Source organism: Oryx dammah, unplaced genomic scaffold, assembly GCF_014754425.2.
Source record: "Oryx dammah isolate SB20612 unplaced genomic scaffold, SCBI_Odam_1.1 HiC_scaffold_9, whole genome shotgun sequence".
NCBI classification, from domain to species: domain Eukaryota; kingdom Metazoa; phylum Chordata; class Mammalia; order Artiodactyla; family Bovidae; genus Oryx; species Oryx dammah.
Genome location: NW_024070193.1, coordinates 31,421,256 through 31,448,389, shown reverse-complemented (window position 1 = coordinate 31,448,389; position 27,134 = coordinate 31,421,256). Strand labels below are relative to the sequence as shown.

Genomic DNA, 27,134 nt, shown 5'->3' with positions numbered 1-27,134 from the left:
TAGATTTTGTTTCTTCAGAGTTATATTTTGTTGTTATTAGTTCATTTGTGGTAATTTAAGCAATTCTTTGACTTTTTTTGCAAATTAATTTATTTTAATTGGAGGCTAATTACTTTACAATATTGTAGTGGTTTTTGCCATACATTGACATGAATCAGCCACGGGTGTACATTTGTCCTCCATCCTGGACCTCCCTCCCCATCCCATCCCTCAGGGCCATCCCAGTGCACTGGCCCTGAGCATCGGACCTGGACTGAAAAGTGGTAACTTTATTGTACTAGTTTTTTTTCTCCATGCTTTTAAATAAAATTCTGGTTTTATACTCTTACTCTAATCATAGTACATAAATAAGGCCAGGTGTAGGATATCTTTGAAGTTTGAAGGAGTGATGGGGACATTGTCTGTTGTGGGAAGATGCTGGGTCAAGTTTGAGGCCTGTATATAAGCTGGCATATATTGGGGCTCAGAGCTCAAAGACAGCCAGCAAACTTAGGTGATAATACTGTTAACTGTCACTTACCACCAGAGACTGTGCTAAGCCTTTGATATATATTACTTTACTATTCCTTGCAGTAAGTCTGTGAGATAAGTATTACTGGTGTTTTACAGATGAAGAAACATATGTCATATAGCTTAACTTATCCTAGGATCCACAATTAGTATGTTTAGATCTCATAACTCTTCTAATATAGTCATAATTGCTTTTGTGTCTGTTTTCTAGAAAGCACTTGTGCATATTTCACCAAAAATGGCAAAGGATGGTGTCTTTACTAGTTTCGAACATGCTGTTGTCCATCAAAACAGAAGCTTTAAAAAAGTGTTTATTTAAAACAATTGATAACTGCATCATCTATTAAGGCAACTAGTTTTGTTTCTGTTGTTGTTGTTTTCCCAGTTTGAATCCTAAATAGTGTACATTTTCAGCTGGAAAATCAAAGTTGTTTCATGGCATCACTTTGTTCAAGTAATAGATATGGCCTATATGTAAGTTGGAGTATATTGGCATACATCTTCCCATAACAGACATTGTCCTCAAACTTCCAAAATACCCTACATCTGTTCAAATAATAGCTAAGATAAAAACAGGAACTGAAACACTTCACTTTAGCAGAGAATCTTGCTACTCCAAGAATGTCCATGAACCAACTGCTTGACCAGTATCCTCTGCTGGGAGCTTGTTGAAAAGACAGAATCCTACAGCAGACCCTCTGAGCTAGACTCTGTAGCAAGATCTCCGGAATTCATATGCATATTTAAGATGGAAAAGTGCTTTTCTCTGGACTCCTCTTGGGTTCTGTGTATTTCTACAATCAGCATATAATGGATAAATTTGGCTTTTGTAATACTCACAGTAATTATTCCAATATTGAAAAGAAAGTAGTTGGTGACTAGATCATTTCATAGTTTAGTTATTAAAATCTGCATGAAAAATTCATCTATTTATGATTGTCATACATATAACCAGCTCTGTCAAACTTTTATAAGTATTTAGTTTTCACCAGAAGTTTTTAGAAGTTTACCATTGTTTTTTATATTGTATCAACTATTCTTTGTTGAGTACTTAGTATTCTTAATCAGATCACTCATTTATTAAAGGTGAATATACATGGAAATGTTGTATACTCCTTTCATTTTATGTTAACTTTTATTTGCAGGTTAACATTTTTATACATTTTAAATCAAAACCCAATTAAAAAACAATTTTGTAGAAAATGTGTTTTCAGTAAGTTTTACATTGCTGATGGCATCAGTTTGATACCATTCAAGATAAAGCCTTTTTACAGAAATGAGTAGTTTTCTCTTTGATAAGTGAAAGTAAATTACTGAAGTAAATGCCGCGTATTACTCATGCCCAAAGCAGAAAAACAAAGAGAGAGAGGAAAGAGGGGAACTGTGAACACATTGCACTAAAGAGTTCTGTGTTTTTCATCTGCATTATCTCGAACGGCCCTAAAGGACAAAAACATGAAGCTTGTATCGTTTAGAAATGCATTTTCTGTGCATCTGCATTTTGTTAGTACCATGTGCTTTTCATTCATAGTGGTAATTCTTAAAAGACTTTAAAACTTTTCCTGCTATGAATGTGACTTTTAAGGAGCACTTGTGATATGTTGATAAAGTATGAGGAATTACAAAGACCGAGATAAAAATTTTATTGTAAGTTTACAGAAAGAGTCTCACTGCATGGCACTGTATTTATCTTCCACTTGGCTTCATGTTGACTCAGACTTGGTTTTTAATTGAGAATAGTTTTACATTTTGTTGTGTGCTTTTGTTTTGTGTAATATGGAAATGATTATTCATGTAAATGATACTTCACAGACTTGGACTAACATTCATGAAATCCTGGTGTCTTTTGGAAGAAGAGTTTTGTGTTATCCACTGTACCGCCATTTTCAGCTGGTGATGAAATCCTACAGAGACACTATAAAGATATTGCAGCTAGGTAAGATGTTATTATGCTTGCAAATTTGAGAGTGTAAAGTTAAATGTTTTTAGTCTGTGAGGATGTAGTCATTGATTTTTGCTTTTCTTCCTTTACAAAAATAAATAATGAAAATCATCCAATCCAAACACTCTCTTCCTCTCAGGTATTATATAAAGTAATTGTCTCTCTATATAGGTATATAATCATACAGACAGGTGTGGTGCTGTTTTCAGAGAGGAGTGGGGAGGGTAAATACAGACAGTGTTCCAAAACATCTTGTATTTAGTAGATTGTATCATTCAGTATTTCTGTATCATACAGATGCCTGTAATTTTCTAGGTATTATTTTAGGGTTGTGAGTAAAATAATAAATAAGGTCCCTGCTCCTGTGAAGTTTACAGTTTTGCCAAGGTGACTGATGGTAAATAAGTAAGCAATTCCATCTCTGAGTAAAAAGTTCTCTGTTGGAGGCAGGACAGTCCTAGGAGGGGCACAGAACCTGGATTTGGCAGATGAGGAAAGGTTTTCCAGAGAAAGTTCAGCTACTCTGGTTTCTTGATTATTGCTAAATGAAACCCCAAAAGACAAATGTTTGCTATTTTTAAGGATGTGGAAAATTCTAAGCTCTGAAACAAATTCCAAAGTACCTATAACAGCATCACTGGATAAGTATATAATTTCCAAGGTAATTACTTTTTTAAGGGGACAACATCCATTTGTATGTATTAGTTCTGGCACATTTTTATTAAAACTCACTTGGTATACTTTATGGTCATTTCTTATAATTTTTTTTTAGGGAATCTCATCATTTGTTTGTCTTTAGATAACAGTGCTTCTGGAGGTTTAGTTTTCAGACTTGAGGTTAAGAAGGAGAAAGGAAGAAGTTGTGTTCTTTTATATCATTAGGCTTAATGGGAATAATCACATCTGTAATGTTTTCTCCCTCCTAGAATTTATCTAGGTTTTTCTTTGACTTCTGTGTGACCCATAGTTTTCCCGCCCTGGGGGGAAAAGTCATGTTTGAAGTAGATTCTTTTAAAATAGATAATAATCATAAAAATGAATCATAGTTAAATGACAGATCTCTTTTAGTTCATCCTATTGGTTTAGACTAGCAGTATTTTATTTTAAAGGATTGTTGATTATAGAACAGAAGAGCTATTGCCTTTGAGGAATCTGTCTTCTTTAACAAGGGGAAACACACTGCTTTTTTTTTTTTTTTTTTGGATATTCTTTCTTTTTACCTTCTAAGATACTTTTTTAAAGATATTTTTGGTGTGGACCATTTTTAAAGTCTTTGTGGAAATTGTTACAATATTGCTTTTGTTTTATATTTTGGTCTTTTGGCCCTGAGGCATGTGGGATCCTAGCTCCCTGACGAGGGATCAAATCCATACTCCCTTCATTGGAAGGCGAGTGTTAACCACTGGACCTCCAGGCAAGTCCCCAAGATATTTTTTTTGAACTGCAAAAATTATCTTGAAAAGTCAATCTACTATAAATGACTGATTGTTGAATTTGAGTACATGTCACAGTTAATTTCTTGTTTAAGTCATGCTAGATTATCTACACATTATTCATAGATTTAAACAGTGAGAATGCAGTTGTGATTTTCTTGTTATATCATGGCTTTGAGATGGAAAACTTGCAAAACCCCCATGTGCGTGTGCACATGCACGGATGAGCATGCATGTGCATGCGTGCGCACGCACACACACACGCACACACACACACACACCCTCTTGTTATTTTGTTCTGCTAAATAATCTAGTTCTCCAGGTTTTTATTTGAAAAGTAATCAGTTGTGTGATTCATAACCAAAAATAAATTTGATTGCCTTGACTTACACTGTAGTCAGTTCCTCAGTTTTAGTAGGTTGGAATTGAACATTTAGACTTAAGTTTAGACTATAAGTTTTTAGTATAGATAATAGATTATTATCCATCTACAAAAAAAAGGCTTATCAGCTGTGTTGTGATAACAACAGAAAACCCGAGGTAGTATGCTGAAAATGAATCCCAACCCTGTATGATCCATGCACAGTATGTTCTGTGGCTTGTTTGGGTTGTGGCTAGTTAGTGCTGGAATAGAGAGCTAGGTTGTCTAGAGTTCATGCCCTAAACTATGGGGATGGCAAGCTCTGGATGAGGGTTGACACCTTTGTTCATACAGGTGGGTGACACCAGGATGTCATTAATACCATTGAAAAGTCTCAGTTGTTCAGACACCTTATAGTTTAAGTGCAGGTATCGCTGGTTTGGCATTTAACGTTTTCCAAGAATGAATTCATGCCTACTTATAATCAAAAAAGCCATCACACTTTTATTCTGAAGGTCAGTGTTGTGCTTTCATAGTTGAAAGTAATAAATAACTCTTTCCCCAGAAGAAATGCAAATCTTATGTGAAGGCTGGTATCAGAACCTACAGATTGACTGAAAGCTAAGTTTTTAAAGAGCCATGAATTTGCTTTACCTGACTTCACAGAGGCCTTACAAAATTCTTTTCTGGGCCTTTGGCTGTTTTCAATTTTACATTCTCTCTGCTATACCTTCCCCACCCCTGGAAGACTCACTGTTGCTGTATGTATAACTCAAATTCTTGTAAGAGAAGAAAACCTACTTTGTCCTTTCAAGTGTTATTTTAGTGCTTAACATCGGGCCTTGCATGTGGAATTCCTCTGTCTGAATCTATAATCTTGGGACACATGATCATCCCATGTCTTCCCCCTCTGTTCCTGTATCTTTAGCAATTTTTACTTCTTCCTCCATTCTTTTGAGAAGAGTAGGAAGAATCCTTCATGAAAGTATCACTTAGCTGCCATTATTCACTGAAAATCAATGATAAAAAGGAATTAAAAGAGAGCGATTTTCTAGTATGTCTTAAGAAATTTTATTGTTTTTATAAATGACCTAGTTGAGTACTTGATTATATACATTGTTTATACAACTTACTGTTTATTCTACTATCTGTGTTTCATTCATCTTTCTAAAGGCATTCTTTATTCTTCCACATTCTTGTATGGTTATTGAGCATATAATGTAACTGTTAGATTGAAAGGGCTAAACATCAAGGGGTAAAAGGGAAAAAACTTAATTTTTTCTCCCTGTTCCCACTTCAGGCTCTTTCTGTGGAGTGTTTCTTTTATTGCTTATGGATGGAATATATATCCTATAAATATCACATCACACACATATATCCTATATGATAAATATTCTATAACTTTTTATATTGCTTTAGATTATAAGAGAAGTCTCATTTCAGTACTTAAAATGTTCCCTTTGAACTTGATTAAAAATATAAATCTTCCCCTCCCTGGCTTGGGCCTGCCTCAGGTTGGGAAGCCAGCAGTGGGGAGGGGCCCCTTCTCCTGCTGTGGGAGCCTTGCTTGCTTCCAGAGCTACTCTCTACTCAGCCACAGGCTGCTCCTTCCTGCTTCTCCATGGGGGCCTTTTATCAGTTTTGGGTCAGACAATAGTCTTTGTGCCCCACAATTTCCAGGACAGGTATCTTATGCTCTCCAAGGTCCCCCCTTAGAAATCCCCTTTCTCTTGGTTTAAGAAAAACCAGGAGACAAGAGAGCATCTTTTTCCCTTCCTCATGAATGATGGTAGAAACCCCATAGCACCCCAACAGTCTTATCCGAAGAGATTTTCTGGACCATGATTAAATTCCTGGAGGTGAATATTGGTCCAGAGGTGACATACCAAGTTTTTGGCTAGTGTCTTACAAGTTGAGCACAGAGGGTTAAGCATCCCTTCTTAAAATATGAAATACTTGATATCTATTTTGTCCTTTGTGAGCCACACTGGAAATGAGTCACAGAGAGTCCTGTCTTAATGTGCTAGCACAGTCATCGTTCTAGCCACAGCACCTTGGCGACTCCTTTCTGTGTGCCAGCGCGAGGCTCAGTTCCTCATTACATCCACACTGTCTTCCTGAGAAGTCGGGGTGTCAGTCTCCATCTCATGGATAGAAGACAGTCTCAGGGAAGTTCAGTTCAGTTTCCCAGGCTCACTCAGCTAGGAGTTGGTGGAGCCTGGATTGGACGCTGGGTCCGCCTGACTCTTAAGTCTGTGCCTTTTGAAGTGTTGAAATAGTTACAGTAAAGGAAATCTTATGAAACTGGGATTGACTTTACAATAATCCACAGTGGGTTGGCGGAAAGTGGGAGGGTATGGAAGAGACAAGGCTGGCCATGAGTTGGTCCTTGCTGAAGCTGGGTAATGAGTACTTGGCGGTTCTCCACCCTGTTTTTTCTCTTTGTACATGTTGTGATCTTCTTTTATAAAAAGTTATTTTTTAAAAAGAATCTGGAGTCTTAACCCCTATATATCTGTATTTTCAATTTAAATTGATTCACCATCTTTTAGAAAACATAGTACTCTTTGTTCAGACCATTATATAAAATTTTTGGCTAGTAAAAATGCATGTTTGAAGTTATTATTTCAGGTTCTGTTTTGGTTTTAGGTCTAACAAGAAACCTACCCTTCTGTGAACATTTGAGATCTGATGTCTGGTAGTTCTGTGGGCAGACTATAACCTAAGAAATAGCCTTCTGGCGATTAGTTATTGTTACCAAGTAAAAGCTGGCATTATTTCATGTAATTAATAGCCCTTACATAGTAGTCTTATTGGGCTAATCATTTTTTCAGAAATGACTGAAATGACTGCTTTACTAACCTCTTCTGTGAATAGATATAATAGCACAATCCATGTGAAAGAAAAGAGCCATAGTAAATGGCTTAGGGCTGATCTTTTCCTTTAAGGCAAATGGTTGTTTAAGAAACAGAACTATGGCAAGTATATTATGTGAGCTCTGAGACCTCATGCAACCTGGAAGATGAGTTTGTTTTTAGCATTTCATTTCTCTTTAGTCCAGTATCCAAATGCTTCTTTTTAAAATTAATTAATTAATTAATTAGACTGTGCAGCATTGTAGCATGTGGGATCTAGTTCCCCAAGCAGGACTCGAACCCAGGTCCCCTGCATTGGGAACTCGAGGTCTTAGCCACTGGGCTACCAGAGAGATCCCAGCTTCTTTTTATTGAATTTTAAAAATTATCCTAACTTGAAAACTAGAAGGTGAAATCACTAGTTTTCGATGTCTACATTTATCTGTACTTAATTTTTGTGGCTTCTCAATTCTGGACATTTAAAAGAACTATTAGACCTTTTAATTGTTCTTTCTTATGGGCCTTATATGAAATGATTTTGAGGGTTATTCAACAAGTATTTATTGAGCACTTGCTATGCGAAGATGCTGAGCTGGGTCTGGAGATCTTGGAGTAAGCAGGTGGGACTTGACTTGCACTGGGAGAACTTAAAATTCTGTTGGGGTCCTGGAATAACACAGCTATCAGGTTTTTAAAAAATCACATTTTGTAATAAGTAGTTCAAAGGAGAAGTACAGTGGATAATAATATAAAGCCAGGAAAACTGGCTGAGCTTTAAGTCACGTATGACATGTCATTTCTTGCTGAGGAGCTTCTGCCTTGTTTGACTTCTGATTCTCGGCTCCTCCTCAGTTTCCCATTGCTCTAAAGTACTTGTTCATTGGTTAGTATGTTCATCTGTTAACTTACTCATTCAGTAGGTATTTTGTCAGTACCTGCTATAAAGCTATTTATTATGTACAAAGTGCCCATATGAAGCGCAGCAGAAAGCTGAATTAGGTTCACGGACTGTATTTGGGGAACAGCTGCATGAATAAGGGAGCTGAGATGTCCATCACAGACATTAAAGACAGAGTAGACAGTGGTAAGCCCCTTACAGGAAATGCCGACTGAGTGGTTTCAAAACAGGGAGAGGTGATGTTTCGTTAGGGATCAGAGAAAGCTTCATTCAGGACTAGAGATTTGAGTTGGGACTTGAAGGACCGGTAGTATTACATAGCAGGGTGGAGGGAAGTATTCTAAATATTGTGAGTGAGGGGCATGAGACAGTTTATAGACGAGCATGTGTTTCATCAGTGCAACTTGGGAATTGATAGGCTCTCTGACCCTGAGATTTGCCGTTGTTGTTCCGTTGCTAAGTTGTGTCCGACTGTTTGCGACCCATGGACTTTAGCACACCAGGTTTCTCTGTTCTTCACTATTACCCTACAGCCTCTAAAATTAGTTGACAGTTTTGCTTGAGTCAACTGGTCTTCAGAATTGATTTCTCTGCTTCCCTAATATGATCACTTAATCTCCTGCTCTCCAGTCAGGAGACGATATTTCTTTCTGTTTCCCTCCTCATTCTAAATTGTTCTTGAACTTTTCCTTTCTTAGTCAGTTCCCTGTCACAGTTAAAACATTTTGAAGAATGGAACAACTGTAGTACTTTCAGTCAATTTCAATAGCATGGAATTCAGACCAGATATTTGAAGTTGTGTCGGTATCTGCTTTTGCTGACTGCTTCCTTATATGCCAACCAGCCTAAGAAAGGAGGGACTTTGGAGCCCTGGAGAGTGTGAACTGCAGCTGGAACATGTGAAGGAGAGTGTAGGATTCCCCTGGAAGTCCCAGTGTGCTGGTCTTCTGCCTTGCTCTTCTGGGATTTGTCCACAAGGCAGAGCAAACTTCTTTTACTTCCATCGCTTCCTCAGAGTCTAAATCTGCGTTCCCAATCTTAAATTGGCACATTCTTACTGCCTATCTATATTATTTATCCTCACAGCATTTTGGGGTTTATACATATACTTTTGTATGGAAGGGTATTGTATATGAGCATGAACATTAAAGGGAAGAAAATAAAATCTGATCAACTCCACAGACACATATTTCCTCTAAGTATCTTATTAATCATTAAATATTGTTAATCACTGAAATTTTTTTAGATTGCTTGCCTGGAAATTGCCACATTACATTTGTATAAAGCATTCTTTGTTCTCTTAAAATATTCTCTGCTAAGTCGCTTCAGTTGTGTTCGACTCTGTATGACCCCATAGATATCAGCCCACCAGGCTCCTCTGTCCCTGGGATTCTCCAGGCAAGAATACTGGAGTGGGTTGCCATTTCCTAATCCAAGAATTTTCTTTAGGGGGCAGCATTTCCTGTATGGTTTACAAATAATAAATTGCTTTTAATTGCCATAACTGATTAAGATCTTATGGTTATTCTACTCCCCCCAAAAAATCACTTAAAGTATCTTATGGGTGGGTAATAGCTCAAGATACACTGCTGATCTTTTAAGTATTTAAATTTAAATCTACATGGTGTTTCCTATACTATTTATATAAGAGTTTTTGTTAATTTCTACAGTTTCTGATCTGAGCAATGGAAAAGAACCCCAGGAGGTTAGTTACGTGGTTTGATATTATGGCTTAAAAAAATTCTGTGTTTAGTGCCTCTTTTAATAAATCTAAAGTCAATTTTGAGATTTTTTTTTAATCTGAATTTTTAAGGAAGTAACCATAAACTTACTTTCTTTAAGAGGATAAAGGTAGAAAAATGTATATATTTAAGACAAATTTGGAAGAACAAAGAGAAAATATTTTATTTACCCTGGAGAGTGAAAGTCCTGTGGCATGGTAATATTGAGACCTAAATGAAGTATGTGCTGTGCTGTGCTTAGTCATTCAGTTTTGTCTGACACTTTGTGACCTCATGGACTGTAGTCCCCCAGGCTCCTCTGTCCATGGGATTCTCCAGGAGAAAATGCTGGAGTGGGTTGCCATGTCCTCCTCCAGGGTATCTTCGCAACTCAGGGATCAAACGCAGGTCTCCCACGTTGCAGGCAGATTCTTTACTGTCTGAGCTACCAAGGAAGCCCAGATGAAGTATACTGAATAATAAATACTTGTATGTTATCTGGAAATCATGGAAGAATTATATTTTTGCAATTTAGGGTTCCTTTAAATAGAAATTAATACTGAAAAATAACAAGCAAGCAGATATTTATTCAACAGAGACAAATCAAATCCCTTCTCTGTGCAAGACATTAAAAGAGAATCAGGAAAGAATTATGAGGATATATATGACTTGGCTTTGGCTCTTGAGTTTATTGTGTAACAGGAATGATAAGACAAAAGTACAAAATGTAAGTATTTACAATATATAAAGGAGAAATAGTCCCTTAAGATAATATCTTAACATCTTCAAATGTTGAAAAAAATCAAAACAAAAATAGCATTTCATGACACACATAAATTATATGAACTTCAAATTTTAGTGCCCATAAACGAAGCTTTATTGGAACATAGTCGTCCTCATTCACTGGGGTGTTGTTTATGGCTGCTTTTGTGATATAATGGCAGAGTTGAGTAGTTGCAACAGATCATGTGGCCTGCAAAGCAAAATATATACTCTCCAGCTCTTTAGAGAAAACATTTGCCCCCCCTTGCTATAAGTACATATGAAGTTGACCCTTGAACAAACTTGACTTTGAACGTGGGCAGGTCCTTTTCTGGGCTTCCTTGGTGGCTCAGACAGTAAAGAATCTGTCTGCAGTGTGGAAGACCCAGGTTTGATCCCTGGGTTGGGAAGATCCCCTGATGAAGGGAATGGCTACCCACTCCAGTTTTCTTTCCTGGAGAAGTCCATGGATGGAGGAGCTTGGTGGGCTACAGTCCTTGGGGTTGCAAACAGTCAGACGCGACTGAGCAACTGATGTTTTCAGGTCCTCTTACAGGTGAATTTTTTTCTTCAGTAGAAAATACTGTAGCGCCCCACTGTCCATGGTTGGTTGAATCTGTGGATGGGTGAAACTGTAGATACGAAGGCCAGATTAACCCTGTTATTGTTCAAAGATCAGCTGTATTTGGGGTTGGAGGAGAGCCCTTTCCAAGTGAGCCAAGGTCTTTGGCTGCCTTCCATCCTAAATAGTGGCCAGTGTTGATAGGCATCCTGTCATGTTTCTCTCCCCCTGTAGGATGAGATGGACCCATTCTTCCTGCAACGCAGGAACGGCGGGAGACACAGGTTCAATTCCTGGGTTGGGAGGATCCCCCGGAGGACAACATGGCAACCCACTCCAGTATTCTTGCTTGGAAATCTCATGGACAGAGAAGCCTGGCGGGCTATGTCCATGGGGTCTCAGAAAGTCAGACACGACCGAAGCGACTTAGCAAGCCCATGTTCAGCTGCAGTGACGCCTTGTACCAGGTGTCTGTTCCTTCCATCACACTTTAGGTTCAGTCTCATCCCAGTGTAGGTTCCAAGATGAGGTATAGGGAGGAGGTAGAGGTCCTGTATTCTCTAAATGACTATGACCAGAAACCTTAGAAAATCCAAACACAACAAAACCCAGATGCCTTACCTCTCTTTCTGCTTAATTTTCTAATGTCACCAAAAGGGACTTGTAAATCTGGTCAGACCGGGTTTGTTCTTCCCATTTACACGCCATTTGAGAAATCCGGTTGTCTTTCTTCCTGTATATTTCTTCTCTCTGACTGCATGTCCAGTCCCAGTTTTCCCAATTTGAAACTAAGCTAACTGCAAAAAAAAAAAAAAAAAGTCAGAACTTTTCATACTAATATCTACTGGGAAAAATGAAGTATAATATTAATTAAAGCAGCAATACAAAGAGTTTATTTTAAATTGAGCTACCAGGCATTGAGATCCATGCCATATTCATGACAGAATAGTTGAAATGCAGTTTTATCTGCATAATTAAGAAGTTTTAGATGCTTATGGATTTTTTAAAAAATTCAGATCTAGATCGCAGCTGTTCTAAGAGCTTTTTTTCCAAGCATGTTCAGCTTCTTGACCTGTCTACTTTTATACTTACTGTGTGGATTTTTTTTTTTTTAATGTTTTACCTTGAACTTGGATGCCTCACTCTTAACTGTCTAAAGAAATGGAAATTAGTCATGCTGCCATTATGTAATTTTGATGACATCAGGCCATGTATTTCTACACTGACACAACTGCTGGCTTTGACAGGTGACTTAAAGAGGAGGATAGAGTGACTGTCAAGGCTGTCCTTTCAAACCAGCGAATCTAGCAGAGATTGTTAGAGCAGAAAAGGCAAAAAGCAGCCTTGGGTTAAATTCATTATTTGAACTTCAGATGGTGTGGTGGTACAAGAAATTTGGCACAGCTACATCCTTTTCTTGTTGGGAATAGAAATAAAAAGGGAAGGCAAACATGTTGTGTACCACACATCTGTCAGGACACCTTGACTTTTGGGTACAGATCACAAAGGTGTTATAACTAGTACAAGTTAACTGAGCAATCTGACCAAGTGGTTTTAAACTTAAGTTTTGTGTACTCTGGGTTACATTAGCAAGCTGCCTTTACTGAACACGATCCTACTATTTGCCAGACATTGTTTTAGACCCTGGAAGACAAATGAAAAGCTGTGTTCTTTCCCATCAAGAGGTTTGCCACAAAGGTGATAAATAGTGACACTATGTACTATATGGTGGCTGGGACGCAGACATACCTATGTTCATCATGGCTGTTGTTTCCTAGCTGTGTTCTTGGCTAACACCTTCAGTTGAGCCTCAGTTTCCTCTTTTATGAAATGAGCAAGAAAGCAACCAAACTAGTAGGGTTAAATGATGCAGTATATAGAGAGTACTTGGTGGGTAGCTGTTAATTAACAGACAGTGTGACAGGCATTTTGAAAGAACCCAACCTAGCTTGGGTGGAGGAGGGTAGGGTTGGGCAGTTAGTTGGCAGAAATTCTTAAGGAAGCATGGCCCACATTGAGACTTGATGGGAAATTAGATTTGGGTTGAGGTTTGTGCTTTCTAGGCAAAGGGAACATTTACAAAGTATATGTTTGCTTTGTGCTGATTTCATTTGTGGCTATACAGATAATATGTGTAATTTTAATAACAAAAAGGCATCTAAAAATTGATTTAAGGCTGTAAATTTGTGCTTGAAATAACAACTGTCATTGCTTCCAATATGTGTTTCTTTATTGCAACTCAAAAGTGTAAGAGCTTAAATGGCATCTGAAGAAGTTAAGGATAAAATACTAAATAGATTGAGAAGCTTTCATAAAGTTAAACTAACTCATGTTTGTGTTGTTAGGGACTTTATGCTACTTTCTAACAGGGCCTGCTATTGAAGCAAATTCCCACACTTTGATTCTCTTCATTTTGATTACTTTGATATAGTTCTTCTGTCATCCCTTTTTATGGCCCAGTGATCTCTGAAAATCAATGTTAAAGATAATTCATAAGTTATCCCTCCTCATAATATGGTCTCATCAAAATCCCAGAATTCTAGCCAGGCCTCTACTAAGTTACTCATTTTAAGATGATAGTCATGCTGGGTTTTATTTTGAGATGCTCTTACAAATGAAGGCCAACCAGTGCTTTCCTTCAGATGTTTTGAATCACCATTTCTTTCTCCTTTACTCTTTTTGGCTTCTTGTTGTGTATGGTTCCAAACTTTAAAGGACAGAACTATACCCAGAAAACCACAGTCATATCATAGCTATAATGTACCAAGAGTTGAAAAGAAATTCTGCTCTTACTGTATAGAGTTAGCAATTTATATTATTTTTTCTATGCTGGCTTTTACCCAGTAAAAAATATCCACTATTCTTCTAATCTCCTAGAGATGGGAGCCATTTCTTAAGAGCCTTCAACCATGAGCTGGCCTGTCACTGAATGATTATGGTCAAACCTGGTCAGCTAATAGGAGGATCTCAGATAGCCAATGGTTTCTAACTTAGAACAGTTCAATCTTGTCTCTGGTTTAAGGTGTGTTAACCTGAGATGCCACATCTGTCCAGAACAGGAAAGCATATTGTTCTTAGTTTACATTCCCGTTAAAGGAAAGCTGGAGAATGCATAGCCAGAGACTGTGTTAAATACTGTTTACTGCCCACCTGATTGTTACCATCATGTGTTTGTTGGTGGTGGTGTTGTGTTTCTCTGTTGTCATTAGATAGTCATTTTCCCAGAAGTGAAACATGCATGGAACTTGTCCATTTATGTGCCATATTTCTAGTTTTGAAGTCCCTTCACTGATTTAAAACTCTTAGAGAAATCTTGGTGTCAAAAGTCTTTCCTCCATGGAAAGAGTTGGCTTCACTGAGGACCAGGCGAGCATAGAGAATCCCTAACTCTTCGGAGAGGTCTGTTAGTGTATCACTGCAATGAAATTAGTTACTGTGGTTACTATGCAAGGTACCTGCTTTTTCGTGCTCCAGGCCAGGCAGTGAACTGGTGGAAAATGGTCACTCATCTGCAGTGCCTTGCAGCAGAAATGATTCTTTTGGATTTAGGCCTGAACAATTTTTTAGCTCCATATGTTGTGTAACTAGCCCATGACTAGCTACAGCCCCACAGGAGGCAGGTACATTGAGTCCCCTTATAGCCACTGGTCGTGTGACAGTCTGAAGATGGACCAGCTTTATCCTTTGCTCATAGCTCTCGGATAAGTGTTTGGCAACTTGAGAGAAAGAGCAGTCAGTGTAAGAGATGTAAAAAAGAGAAGAAAAAAAAGTGCATGCTTCCCAAGCTTCTTGGCTATGATGCTGCAGTCCACCTATGGTGATTTAGTAGGAATAAACGGGATCAAATATATCCTTGGAGTAACAGTATACATTGTTGGGGGCAGGATGGTTTTAATGTGCTTTTGGTTCTAGAGTGTCAGCTGCCAGTAGCCTAGTTGCCTTTTAGCTTATTTGTCACATAGCACACTGCAAAAATAGTTTGAATAAGACTTACAATGAAAACATAACTTTGAAAGAATGCCTAAAACTGCCTCACACGTGATTTTCTAGAATCACCTGATCCAAATGTTGCTTGTCTATTGTTCCAAAATACAAGATAAAGAAGATTGAAATAGGAATTAAAAAATTTTAACATTCTTTGTCAGTATTTCAAGGGTTAGCTATGTAGTCAGGAATATCTGAATTTTGGTAAATTACTAAATGTTTATTGTGGAGAATTTTGAAAATAGGGGAAAGTTATTTCTGTGTCAATGGAGATGCCATGATAGCTTTGAGCAGTGGGAGTTCAAGTCGTCATGGTGTCCCTCAGTGGGTTCTGCTTCAAGAGAATATCCAGGGCTCTATTGCCTTTAAGAATACTGCTGCATGTAAAATAGCAAATAATCTTAAGCTGTAAAAAAAACTCAAACTTACAAGATCAGTGAAGTTGCATCCATATATGAGGTACATCAATATATGAGCTAGTTTTTGAATGTCCTAGTAATGCCTAATGTGATTGGCATGTAAATCTCTGTAGAATTTGCTCTTATTGCAATAAGATTATACATAGTTATGAACTATAAAATTAAAGTAATTATGAACTATATTTAAAAAGAAATAGGGGAAAGTTTAAAGAAAAATAAACAACTGTAATCCCATGTGTGAAACAATGCCCAACACACATCAGACTCCCACATATTTGTTCAGTGACTATAGAAATATGAGTGTGTTCATGCTTAAGATTTTTTCCCATGTGTATTTGTCTTTAAAAAAAAAGAGAGAGAATAGAGATCGGAACATAAGTACAGTGTAACTTCACTTTAAATTTTTAAAGTTGATTTCTTTGGTCATTGCTATCATTATTATTTTGTGATAACTGGAAGATTTGCACTTGCCTGTGGCCCCTAGCAAGGGGCAACCTCACTTTAGGCATGTCTGTTAAATGAAACTAGGAAATTTCTTTAAAAAAAATTATTTAATTTGCTTTATTCAGTGATTTGTGAATCAACAATCCCATCTAGCAAGTGGAAGAGAGCTCCTATAATTTCATTAGGTAATGGTTGCAATGAATTCTCATTAAACATGTGACCTTAATTCCACATTCTTTTTCAGAAAATCTCTGGTGTGTAGGGTCTTTTATCACTACTGCCCAGTTACCTTTAGGTCTTGTCCCCACAGTCCTGCCTGATCACCTTCATATTCTCTCCTTGTCACAGTCTCACTTCTGCCAAACTCATCTGTTTACTCCGCCTGTTTCCTTACTAGAACTATCGCTCCATCTAAATGGTCTCTTTCTGTTGTTCCCCTGACCCACCCCATTTTAAGTCTCTGCTCCTTTATATGCCATCCTCCAAGCTGGCATACCTACCCCTTTTCTTCACTCACTGAATTATTTTCTATGAGAAAAAAGAAAGTGTTAGTTGCTCAGTCGTGTCTGACTCTGCAATCCTGTGGACTGTAGCCCGTCAGGCTCCTCTGTCCATGTAATTCTCCAGGCAAGAATACTGGAGTGGGTTGCCATTCCCTTCTCCAGGGGATCTTCCTGTCCCAGGGGTTAAACCTGGGTCTTCTGCACTGCAGGCAAATTCTTTACCATCTGAGGCAACCTAGCTCCAAATCCTGCATTTTCTATTAACTCTCTTGTATTAGTAGGGCATGTCGTATTGAGAGGCAGTATTCTGGGGCATCATGCCGTAGAGGAGCTTATGTAAGCTTCAAGTGAATGTTTTTTTGGTTGACTCTGAAACCTTTAAGTTAGTAATTGTCATAAAACTCCGTGTCCCCATCCCGACCCCCCAAACACGAGAGGGAGGGAAAGTAAGAACTTGGCATATGCTTACACTGAAAGTTTTTTTCTCTGTTGCAATTTAAACTGTTTCCCAAAATTCTCATAGTTTCATTAGTTCTCCCTTGATTTTTTCCTGTTTGAATAACATGGCTAACTTGGTTTCATCAGTTCTGTGAATTATGATTGGGTTCCTTCCTCCTATCTTCAAACTTAGCCTTCAAGGTTACCTACTTTGTAATTAAAATAGGTCTGTGGTGGTGGGGAGATGGAGATCCACACTCCTTATTAGATACAGTAACCCTGGGCCACTTGGATAAGACACAAAGACCTTGACTTAACCAAATGTAGTTTTAGGTCTTCTAAGTCTTTATTTCTCTTAACCCATTGAGCAGTGAAGTGTTTGTTGACATTCTTTCCCTTTGCATATAAGGAAGCCACATAAATCGTGAACATTTTTGAAAAAGACATGGTCTCTGTTTTGAATTTAGTACCCACTTAACTATTGAATAATAAAAATGTGATATAACCAAATGGGCCAAGAACGCATGGGTAGCAGAGCACAGTGGGTAGCTTCTGGAGTCAGTACGATAAGAATTTAGATCCTCCACTCAAGGGCACTGTATCTTACGGTCCTTGAGCCTCAGTTTCTCTTTCTTTGAAATGAGCAAGGAAGGTTATGGGGAGAATCAACTGTGTTTTCTTTCCACTTCTCTCCTTTGCAGGGTTGAGTCAATAACTGTGATACCTGGGGAAGTCAGTCCAGGCCTCCCAAAGGAGGAAGACTTGAACTGAGCTGTGAAGGCAGGCTAGGATTCTACTAGGTGGAGTGAAAAAGTAAAGGCCTTCCAGATGTGGGGAATCAATCAAGCCACAGATTGGTCCAAGCAAGTGCAGGGAACCACTTGAAAACAGTGCATCAAAATGTATGAGAGGGCTTGACAGGAGAGAGTCTGCCATCTGAGGGATACAGAAGAATTTATAATCTAGGATGAGTGAGGATGGGTTGTTGGGAAGTAGTGGAGAAAGGGTAGCTCTGAGAGACATTTCCAGAGAAAAATCATCAGGGCTTGGTGTGTGAGGCTAGGTGATTGACGAAATTGCAGGGGTTTACGCAGGTGATTGGTGGCTGGTGGTAAAGAACCTGCCTGCCAATGCAGGAGATACAGGTTTTATCCCTGGGGGAAGATCCCTTGGAGAAGGAAATAGTAACCCATGCCAGTATTCTTCCCTGGGAAATCCCATGGTCAGAGGAGCCTGGTGGGCTACAGTCCATGGGGTCACAAAAGAGTTGGATATGACTTAGCAACTAAACAACAACAAAGCAGGCGATTACTGTGTCATTCATTCATCATTAAAATACTTAAATAAAAAATCTGCTGCTATGGGGTTCTGTTCTAGGTACTGAGGATTAACCACTGAAAAAAATAGAAGTCCCTGCTCTCTCGAAGCTTAGTTTCTAGGGTTAATTCTGCTAAAAATTTAGTGGCTGCAATTTTGGCATCTTGAGGTGTTATTAGGTAGCTCATGAAGCTTTTATCATGTCTAAAAGTCAGTTGGGAAATGTCAGTGAAAGCACATCCAGTGTTTTCATGAAATCAGTAGACAGTATTTTCATGTTTTAGGACTATAAAGATAGGAATAAAGCAATTAAACTGAAAATGCTGTATTTCACAGATCAAAGGAAGTGCTACTACTGTAGATTTAGTAATTTGCCTTATAGTTGATAAATTTCTTGTTGTTGAGTTGTGAAAGGTTCCTTTTGTAGGTTTGGGTTTGGGTTAAAATTAGCTTCATTTAACAATCAGGATTTAGAAAAGGCAGAGAAACCAGAGATCAAATTGCCAACATCCGTTGGATCATCGAAAAAGCAAGAGAGTTCCAGAAAAACATCTATTTCTGCTTTCTTGACTATGCCAAAGCCTTTCACTGTGTGGATCACAACAAACTGTGGACAATTCTTAAAGAGATGGGAATACCAAACCACCTGACCTGCTTCCTGAGAAATCTGTATGCAGGTCAAGAAGCAACAGTGAGAACCAGATGTGGAACCAGACTGGTTCCAAACAGGAAAAGGAGTACGTCAAGGCTGTATATTGTCACCCTGCTTATTTAACTTATACGCAGAGTACATCATGAGAAATGCTGGACTGGATGAAGCACAAGCTGGAATCAAGATTTCTGGGAGAAATATCAATAACCTCAGATATGCAGATGACATCACCTTGATGGCAGAAAGCAAAGAAGAACTAAAGAGCCTCTGATGAAAGTGAAAGAGGAGAGTGAAAAAGCTGGCTTAAAACTCAACATTCAGAAAGCTAAGATCATGGCATCAGGTCCCATCACTTCATGGCAAATAGATGGGGAAACAGTGACAGACTTTTATTTTTTGGGACTCCAAAACCACTGCAGATGGTTGCTGCAGCCATGAAATTAAATGACGCTTGCTCCTTGGAAGAAAAGTTATGACCAACCTAGACAGCATATTAAAAAGCAGAGACATTACTTTGTCAACAAAGGTCTGTCTAGTCAAAGCTGTGGTTTTTCCAGTAGTCATGTATGGATGTGAGAGTTGGACTATAAAGAAAGCTGAGCACCGAAGAATTGATGCTTTTGAACTGTGGTGTTCAAGAAGACTCTTGAGAATCCCTTGGACAGCAAGAAGATCCAACCAGTCCTGGTCAGGACTGAATATTCATCGGAAGGACAGATGTTGAAGCTGAAACTCCAATACTTTGGCCACCTGATGTGAAGAACTGACTCATTTGAAAAGACCCTGATGCTGGGAAAGATAGAGGGCTGGAGGAGAAGGGGATGACAGAGGATGAGATGGTTGGATAGTATCACCAACTCAATGGACATGAGTTTGATTAAACTCCTGGAGCTGATGATGGCCAGGGAGGCCTGGCGTGCTGCGGTTCATGGGGTCGCAAAGAGTTGGACACAACTGAGTGACTGAACTGAATGGAACTGAACAAACAGGAAGAAGTAATTAAGTTGGACAAGACTTTGATACTTGATGCCTTTTTTCCAAGTGATTTTGTCAGTTTGTTTTTGAAGTAGAGTTATGATATTTTATATTTTTCAGTCTGAGTTTTCTTCAGTTCTTTAAGGTGGAAAAATTTAAGTTTGTTCTAGGTAATTCCTTGACAAACAATATTGATTTAAGAAATAGAGACATTTGAAAATATAATTTTCCATGGTATTTTGAAAGCTTGAATTAGAGAAACATTATCTAATTAAAGCTATGATACATTTAAATATTCATTTACTCATGATAACTTCTCTCCTTGTTATTTAATGTACCTTGTCATATCTTATGGTGTTTTTATGGTAACTGTAATTAATCGACTATAACGATAGAGTATAAAGATTTTTCTATAATTCTTCAGGAAAGAAATAAAGAGGTTTGAAGTTAATGATATTGATATGATATCCTGCAATAAAAGAATATGAAAAATATTTTAAAATGATTAAAACTCTGAGCTGCTATACATGTGTTACTCCTCAGTATGTGAATTTCTCAGTTAAAAAAATCAGATCTTTTTTCTTGAGGATAATTTTATTTTTTTCAATTTCCTTTTAGGGAAAAGTGCAGTTTTAAAGTGTCTACTGGACATTCACAAAATTTTTCAGGAAAATGACCCAGCTTATATTCTAAATGATCTCTACATCTCAGACTACTGTGTGTGGATTCAGAAAGCCAAGTAAGTTTTGAGTTATGTGTGCTACATGCTCCCATTTCTGGAACACTGAAGAAAGCAAAATAACCTGGAGGATTAGTTTTAATGAGGGAGAAGCCTGTACACCTACCAAGTACTTGAGAAGTACTAGATCAACATGGGGTACTTGGTGAAGTTGCTTAGAGAGGAGGTGCAGATGACAGAAAGGTGAAGTTTTCTAGAAAAAATTAGTAATAGCTTGGAAAATAAATGTTAAACAGTTGTGACTATTCACTGTTACACTATTGAGTGTTCCCAATGAAATCGCAAGACTGGTCTATCTGAACCTGTGTCTGTAGTTTATTTATAGGGGAGTGTGAATGTGAGTGTGTGTGCTAGCAAATGTGTAACATGACAGGATAGAGACCTAATCAGATCTAATGAAAATAACTGTGCCCTCTTTGGTTAATCACTGGCGAATGGAATCCTTTATTCAGAGTATAAGAACAACTTTCAGAGCCTAATTAAGTGTATCTAAGGGTCTGAACACTAAGAAATGAGCTCCTTGAACTTGGTATGTAAAAAAAAATTTTTAATTGTTTACCATTGTCTCACTCAAGGAAGCTTATCAAGTTTAAAAATACAATGAATTTTCATTTTGTTAAGAATGTTCTATAGACCTGATTCTTATCAGACATGCCCAAAATATCCATTTTAGTAGTAGGAGACTGTTAATTGAGAACATACAAAAAGAGCCTTTGATTGGAATAATTCTTAGGTGCTATAGAAAATAATGGCATAATATCATTTGTGACTTAGAAGAAAAATGATAATATTTTTACTATTACTGTGAATGGTAAATGAATGCGTTAGGATGGCTTTTAATGCCTGTTTTGAACAAGCCATTATATAGAATTTATTTTTGATTTCTGTTCATGGGGAAGCAATTATATTGCAGAGTGACGTAAGAAAAAAAACTTGAGGCTGTACCTGTTATAAGCAAAATGCTTAGGGACTGCTCAAGATAATGCCTAATAGCATACAGCAGGTGGTGTCAGCATTCGAAGTAGAAATCTAGATTTCACCAGATGGAAAATTGCATCTTTAACCCCTGAGGTCATAATGGTATGTCATCACTTCATTTGATCCTTCTGCTAATTGAGCTTATCAAATACCCTGCTGCCATTTCCCGTTGTTTTCATAATAAAATTAAATTGAAATAGTCTATTTGTGAGGGTTTAGGTTTTTCTTTTTTCTTTCAGGGTGAGGATTTTATAAGCATGTAATGAGCATTGAAGTTTATGCTAGGATCCCATTTCTGAGAGTGCCTCCTTGCTCTGTTTGTGGCATTCTTTATTGACTAGAGAGATCTTATTTCATTGAAGCAGAAGAGTGTAATGCCCTCAAGTTGATGTGGGGATTAATAGGACTTTCTTTGGCTTTAAAAGTTTTTCCCTTTGTTTTAAGTTGCAGGAAATCAATTAACATTCTGAGGCTCCTTGTCATTGTTATGGTGACAGTAATTTTTAAAAAGATGTTAATGTATAGGGAGCAGAATAGAAGAGAGAAACCAACAGGAATTCTTGAAGTTGCTTTGGAAAAGAAACTTTCAACTTTACCATTTGACTGTAACGTCCCTTTCTCTAAGTAGACTGTGTGGTTTTCACTTTGTGTGTTATGTTTTAACTATTTTCCCCTCCCCCTTGAAATAAGAGAACTGAATTTTAATTAAAATTTCTCATTTCATTCTTAATTTTTCAAACAGGATAATTGAGCTTTCTAGTATCATCTTAATTATGAACTTTGAATTAATAATACTATGGTAAATGTCCATAATTTTCATAACTAATTTCTTACTTAATTTTTCACTTTATATCTCATTTCTTTTCCAAACAATTTGTTAGTGAAATCTAGTGCCTTATTTTTATGTATTAAAATAGTTCTGCATTTTCCTTAGTCTTTAGTTGATGTTTTTTATTTTTAATAATGACTGTATAAAATTTTATTTGAAGTACCAGACAAGTGCTACATTCTGACTAGCATTCCATTTTTACAGTCAGACATTTACCTTGGCAAAAACTTACTGGAATATGGGCAGCAAAGTCATTCTTACGGTGAATTAATGAAATTAGGACAACAGTTACCATGAGGTTTTGCTTTAGTGCTTCATAGTTAGTTTTCCTTGTGACATTTGTGTCCTGTAGAGCACACTTGCAGGTCTTAAAAACTGAAGCTCGTGTGTTTTTATTTCGAGTTATAGACTCTGCACATTACTTTTCTAAAAAATGCTTCATGCTATCCTTCATCGTAAGCTTCACTGGAAGTTTCGAGTGTGGTGGCTCCTACAGCAAACACACCCTGGGTAGCAGCATGCAGAGGTGGTTTGCTTGAGGTCATATATCTTATAAGAGATATGTCTATGATAATCTCAGGTCTTCTGGCTCCAGGGTGCATGTTTTCCCAGATATACCACCTAGACAAGCCGTTGTCTCTGTCCATGATATGGGGTGGGGTGGAGAGTGAAGAGGGAACCTTTCCTGTAAAGGGCTTTTCCTTTAGGAAGAGGGATTAAGAATTTATCTGTCTTCCTCAGGGATGTTCCCATAGCACTTGGCTTAGAGATCACTTGGGCACACATTGTGTCTGCCTCTCATTGTAGTAATTTAGGTGCATATCTCTTTCTTCCTCTAAAATTTTAAAATCCTTGTGAATAAGCACCTATCAGTGCCCATTACAGTCCCTTGTGAGCACAGTAAATTTCAGTTGAATTGAATGGTACCTCATAGAGCCAGTTGAAGGAACACTTCTTTTTTTTCCCCCTCAACCAAACTGTAAATCAGCTCTAACCTATGTTTATTGAAATTTTTAGTTACATTTTAGTTATATAAGATTTTGCCTTTCCCCTGATTTCCTTCTAGTGGGCTGTGCTCACCAGTAGCACTGGTAGTTCTGACCTACTGAAAGTTTAGCATTTTACACTCTTTAGTATAAGCTGGCAGAGAAGGCAATGGCACCCCACTCCAGTACTCTTGCCTGGAAAATCCCATAGATGGAGGAGCCTGGTAGGCTGCAGTCCATGGGGTCGCTAAGGGTTGGACACGACTGAGCGACTTCACTTTCACTTTTCACTTTCCTGCATTGGAGAAGGAAATGGCAACCCACTCCAGTGTTCTTGCCTGGAGAATCCCAGGGACAGGGGAGCCTGGTGGGCTGCCGTCTATGGGGTCGCACAGAGTCGGACACGACTGAAGTGACTTAGCAGCAGCAGCAGCAGTATAAGCTGGAGTGGAAAAGCTTACACTGTAAAATATGTTCCAGCCCTGCCTCTCAATGACAATAAGACTTTAGCAAGTCACTCCGTTACTTCATCTAATGCATTCAGTGTTAGTATTTTAATGCATGGTATATTTTAAAATGACACAGGATAAAATATGATGTTGTTTTTCTGTGTCAAAGATTTTGGATTTTTTTTTTTTAAGTAGTTAAAATCTAAAGTCCCAGCTAACTTCACTATAAGTCAGAGCTTGTCCGTGAAGATTCTATATCTTCGTTTTCTCTGGTATAGTTTGTTAAGGTAGGTGGTTATAGGGGAGAAAAGAAAATATGTCTTTGAAACACTGAACCTTTTTACATTGAACCGATAAATGGTTTACTCTCATTAATATTCTTTGTGCGTTTTTTTTTCACTGCTTTTTTTGCATTGTTCCCACCCACCATGAAATGAAATCTTATTTTGAAGCCCCTTGGACACTAATGTGCAAAGTTTGTAGAGGTAAACAACTCCATTGCTAGAGAATTTTATTGATAAATGCTGGACCTCAGATTCTGTAGTAGAGCATGTTCTGCTAGGCGGCAGCTCTTAGCACACCTGGCGGTTGCTGCGCGCCTTTCATTGGTCAGCTTCCACAGTGGGCCCCTCCCCCAAGCGAATGACTGTCCAAGAGCGATGGTTAGTGGTCCTGCTCAGCCATTGGTCAGTTTTGCATTGGGCCCCTCCCACAATGAATAATTGTCAAAGAGCAACCGCTAGTGAGCCATTCAGCCAACCGTCAGCGGAGCTGTGGTCCTGAGGTGGAGAGTGAGGTAAGAGGTGGATCCCGGCTTTCTCCCGGTGCCCTCTAGCTCACCTGGCCTTGGGCCAGCGCGTGAGCTGGGTGGTCCAGGAAACAAGGAAACAAGCCCTCGCCAAGGCAGCCCACTGGCTGGGCCCGCTTTGAGGTGGGGTGAATCTCTTCTGTTTCCCTGCCTCTGTGACCTGACGGCCGAAGCCGTCTGCCTAGCATGCACTCTGCTGGCCCTGCCTCCGCCATTCCAACTTCCTGAGGAACCTGAGGGTCAGTTGGGTCTTAGGTGCCTCCTTCCATGATGACAGCAGGGCAGCGTCTGGAGACCTGACTCTGGGGAAGCTGCCAGCTGAGACCTGCTTCCTTAGCCAGGACCTGGGCGCTGGCGGGAGGACCAGGCCGAGTGGTATGTGAAAGTTTTGGGGCAGAGTAACTGCCCTGCGGGAACCTCTCCTCTCAAGCCAGGACCTGAACCTCAGAGGGTGAAAGCTGTGCCCTGGGACCTTGCTCTTTCTTGTCAGAACAGAGAATAACATTTGTTTATTTTAGTGTAGATTTATAGGAACATCACTGACATGACCTCAAGAACAAAGAATCTGGTACCAAAAAATTTGCAGCAGCTAATCACTCCCTTCCCTCACCTTTCCTATGAGGAAAGCTTTTGGAGATTTGGGGGGTTTTAAGGCAAGAGCCACCCATCTCCTTGCAAGGCTGTCAGTAAACTTTTTCTGTTCCAAACTCTGATGTTTTGGCATTGTTCTGGCCTCACTGTGTATCAGACACACAGACTGGCGTTTCGGTAACATTTCCTCAATTGTGAATAAACTCAAGCTATTTCTGCACTAAAATCTTAAAATTTTAGAAAACTTAAAACCTTATCATTGCTTCGTACTGCTTTGGTTGCTTCTTCTGTGTATGTGTTTGGGTAGGGAAAAGAATTATGTTCCTGAGAAGAGTGTAGATCTCCTCCTTCTGGCTTTCCCTTGTTCCTGGTTTATCTGCCAAAAGCCACGAGAGTGGTGGTAACTGATGCAGAGGTAAAACGTCAGCATTGGATGTAAAAGTGGAATTATTTATTTTTTTAATCACTAATTATCGAGCCCTACCATGTGCTAGGAACTGAGGTGATGGAGCCACTCTGGTAAACAAGAGACACGCCACCTTGCAGCTGACCTTCTAGCAGGAAACACAGATATAAGGGAATATTATTCTGTAGCCAAATAGCAGCTGCAGTGGGAACGTATGGGTGCTGTGGAACCACCTAGAAGGCCACATGCCTAATCTTAGGGTCTCGGAAACCACTTCCAGAAGGAAGAGTTGAAGCTGAGAGCTGAAAGGTCAGTAGGGGATGGTCAGATGCAGATGGGGAAGCAGGTATGGAGAGTATTTCAGACAATAGGGACAAAAGAATATGGACCTTTTAAAGAGCTTGAAAGCTCAGGTTGGTTGACTCTTGGTACAGGAATGAGAGGAAAGAAATAAGGCTGATTCTTACAGAGCCTTGGCCACATGAAGATGTTTGAAATTTATCCTGGAAGAGTGTGGAGAATCTAAAGAGTTTAAGTGCTGGGGTATGTATGTGAGTGACATGGTGAGATTTAGATTCTGGGAGGGTCCATCAGGTCACATTGTGGGGAATGAACTGGCATAGGGGCAGAGCTCAGATTCAAGCTGGAAAGGCTGGTTTCAGAAGAAAAGGTGATGGAAGCAAAAGGCAGCTGTAGCCTGAGTGAGGCCAGTAAGAGCGGGGCAGGAGACGAGTGGTCAGGGGTAGATGAGAGAGGACCAAATAAGAATTGGATCTCAGGCAACAATGAGAAGTGGGGGAGTCAAAGATGAGATCTGAATTTTGACTTGGCCAGTAAACCATGTGGTTGGAGGTGCATTTGCTGAAATTAAATCGTATTGGAGAAGGGTATAGGATGGAGGAGAAGGGAGGTAAGATGAGTTCAGTTTTTAAAATGTTGATTTGAGATCTCTAAGGAGTATCTGGGAAAAAAGAGTCAGGAACATTTGGATCACAGCTGGAAAAGATGTATGGAGAAGAGTTGGACAAAGAAAGGATATGAATTAATAGCAAAACATAAAAAATGGTATCTGATTGCACAGCACAATTTCACATATGAGTATAATAATAATCAGGAGTGGGTGCATTCCAGGCTGGGCAAACAGCATCATGCAGAGGAATAGACAAGTCAAACATGTAAGCAACATGGAGAACAGATTTCCTGTTGTAGCTCTGGTCATTGAAGGGAAGAATGGATGTGAGGCATTTTTGCTTTTGGATCACAAGTTTTATCTGTCCTTTAGTGTCCCTTTATTACTGAATGAGAGAGTCTGCAGTTAGCCTGGGGTCCCGGCGTTTTAGTAACAGGGCCAGATATTAAACCCTTATTTCTCCTTTCAGTGTCTGGAGACTACAACAGTATTTTTACGTAGAAATTGCTTGGTTACAAACAAGAAACCCACTCAGACATAGTAAAAGTGGGGACATTATCAGAAGGCTTTCAGTTATCTTCTGGGACCCAGGTGCTGGGAGTGCAGTTGGACCCCTGAGCTCAAGGCACAAAGTACGACAGTTGGCTGACTTTCTGGTGACC

At 38.8% G+C, this 27,134-nt stretch overlaps 1 protein-coding gene across 1 annotated transcript in view; it reads left to right on the top strand.

Moving 5' to 3' along the window:
• The window catches only part of SHQ1 (SHQ1, H/ACA ribonucleoprotein assembly factor), a 98,067-nt gene that overhangs the window by 35,669 nt on the left and 35,264 nt on the right, over nt 1–27,134 (top strand). The window contains exons 9-10 of the mRNA XM_040246379.1: nt 2,323–2,446; nt 20,395–20,515. Of these exons, the coding sequence (XP_040102313.1) occupies nt 2,323–2,446; nt 20,395–20,515 (245 nt within the window). The remainder of the gene's footprint in view (nt 1–2,322; nt 2,447–20,394; nt 20,516–27,134) is intronic.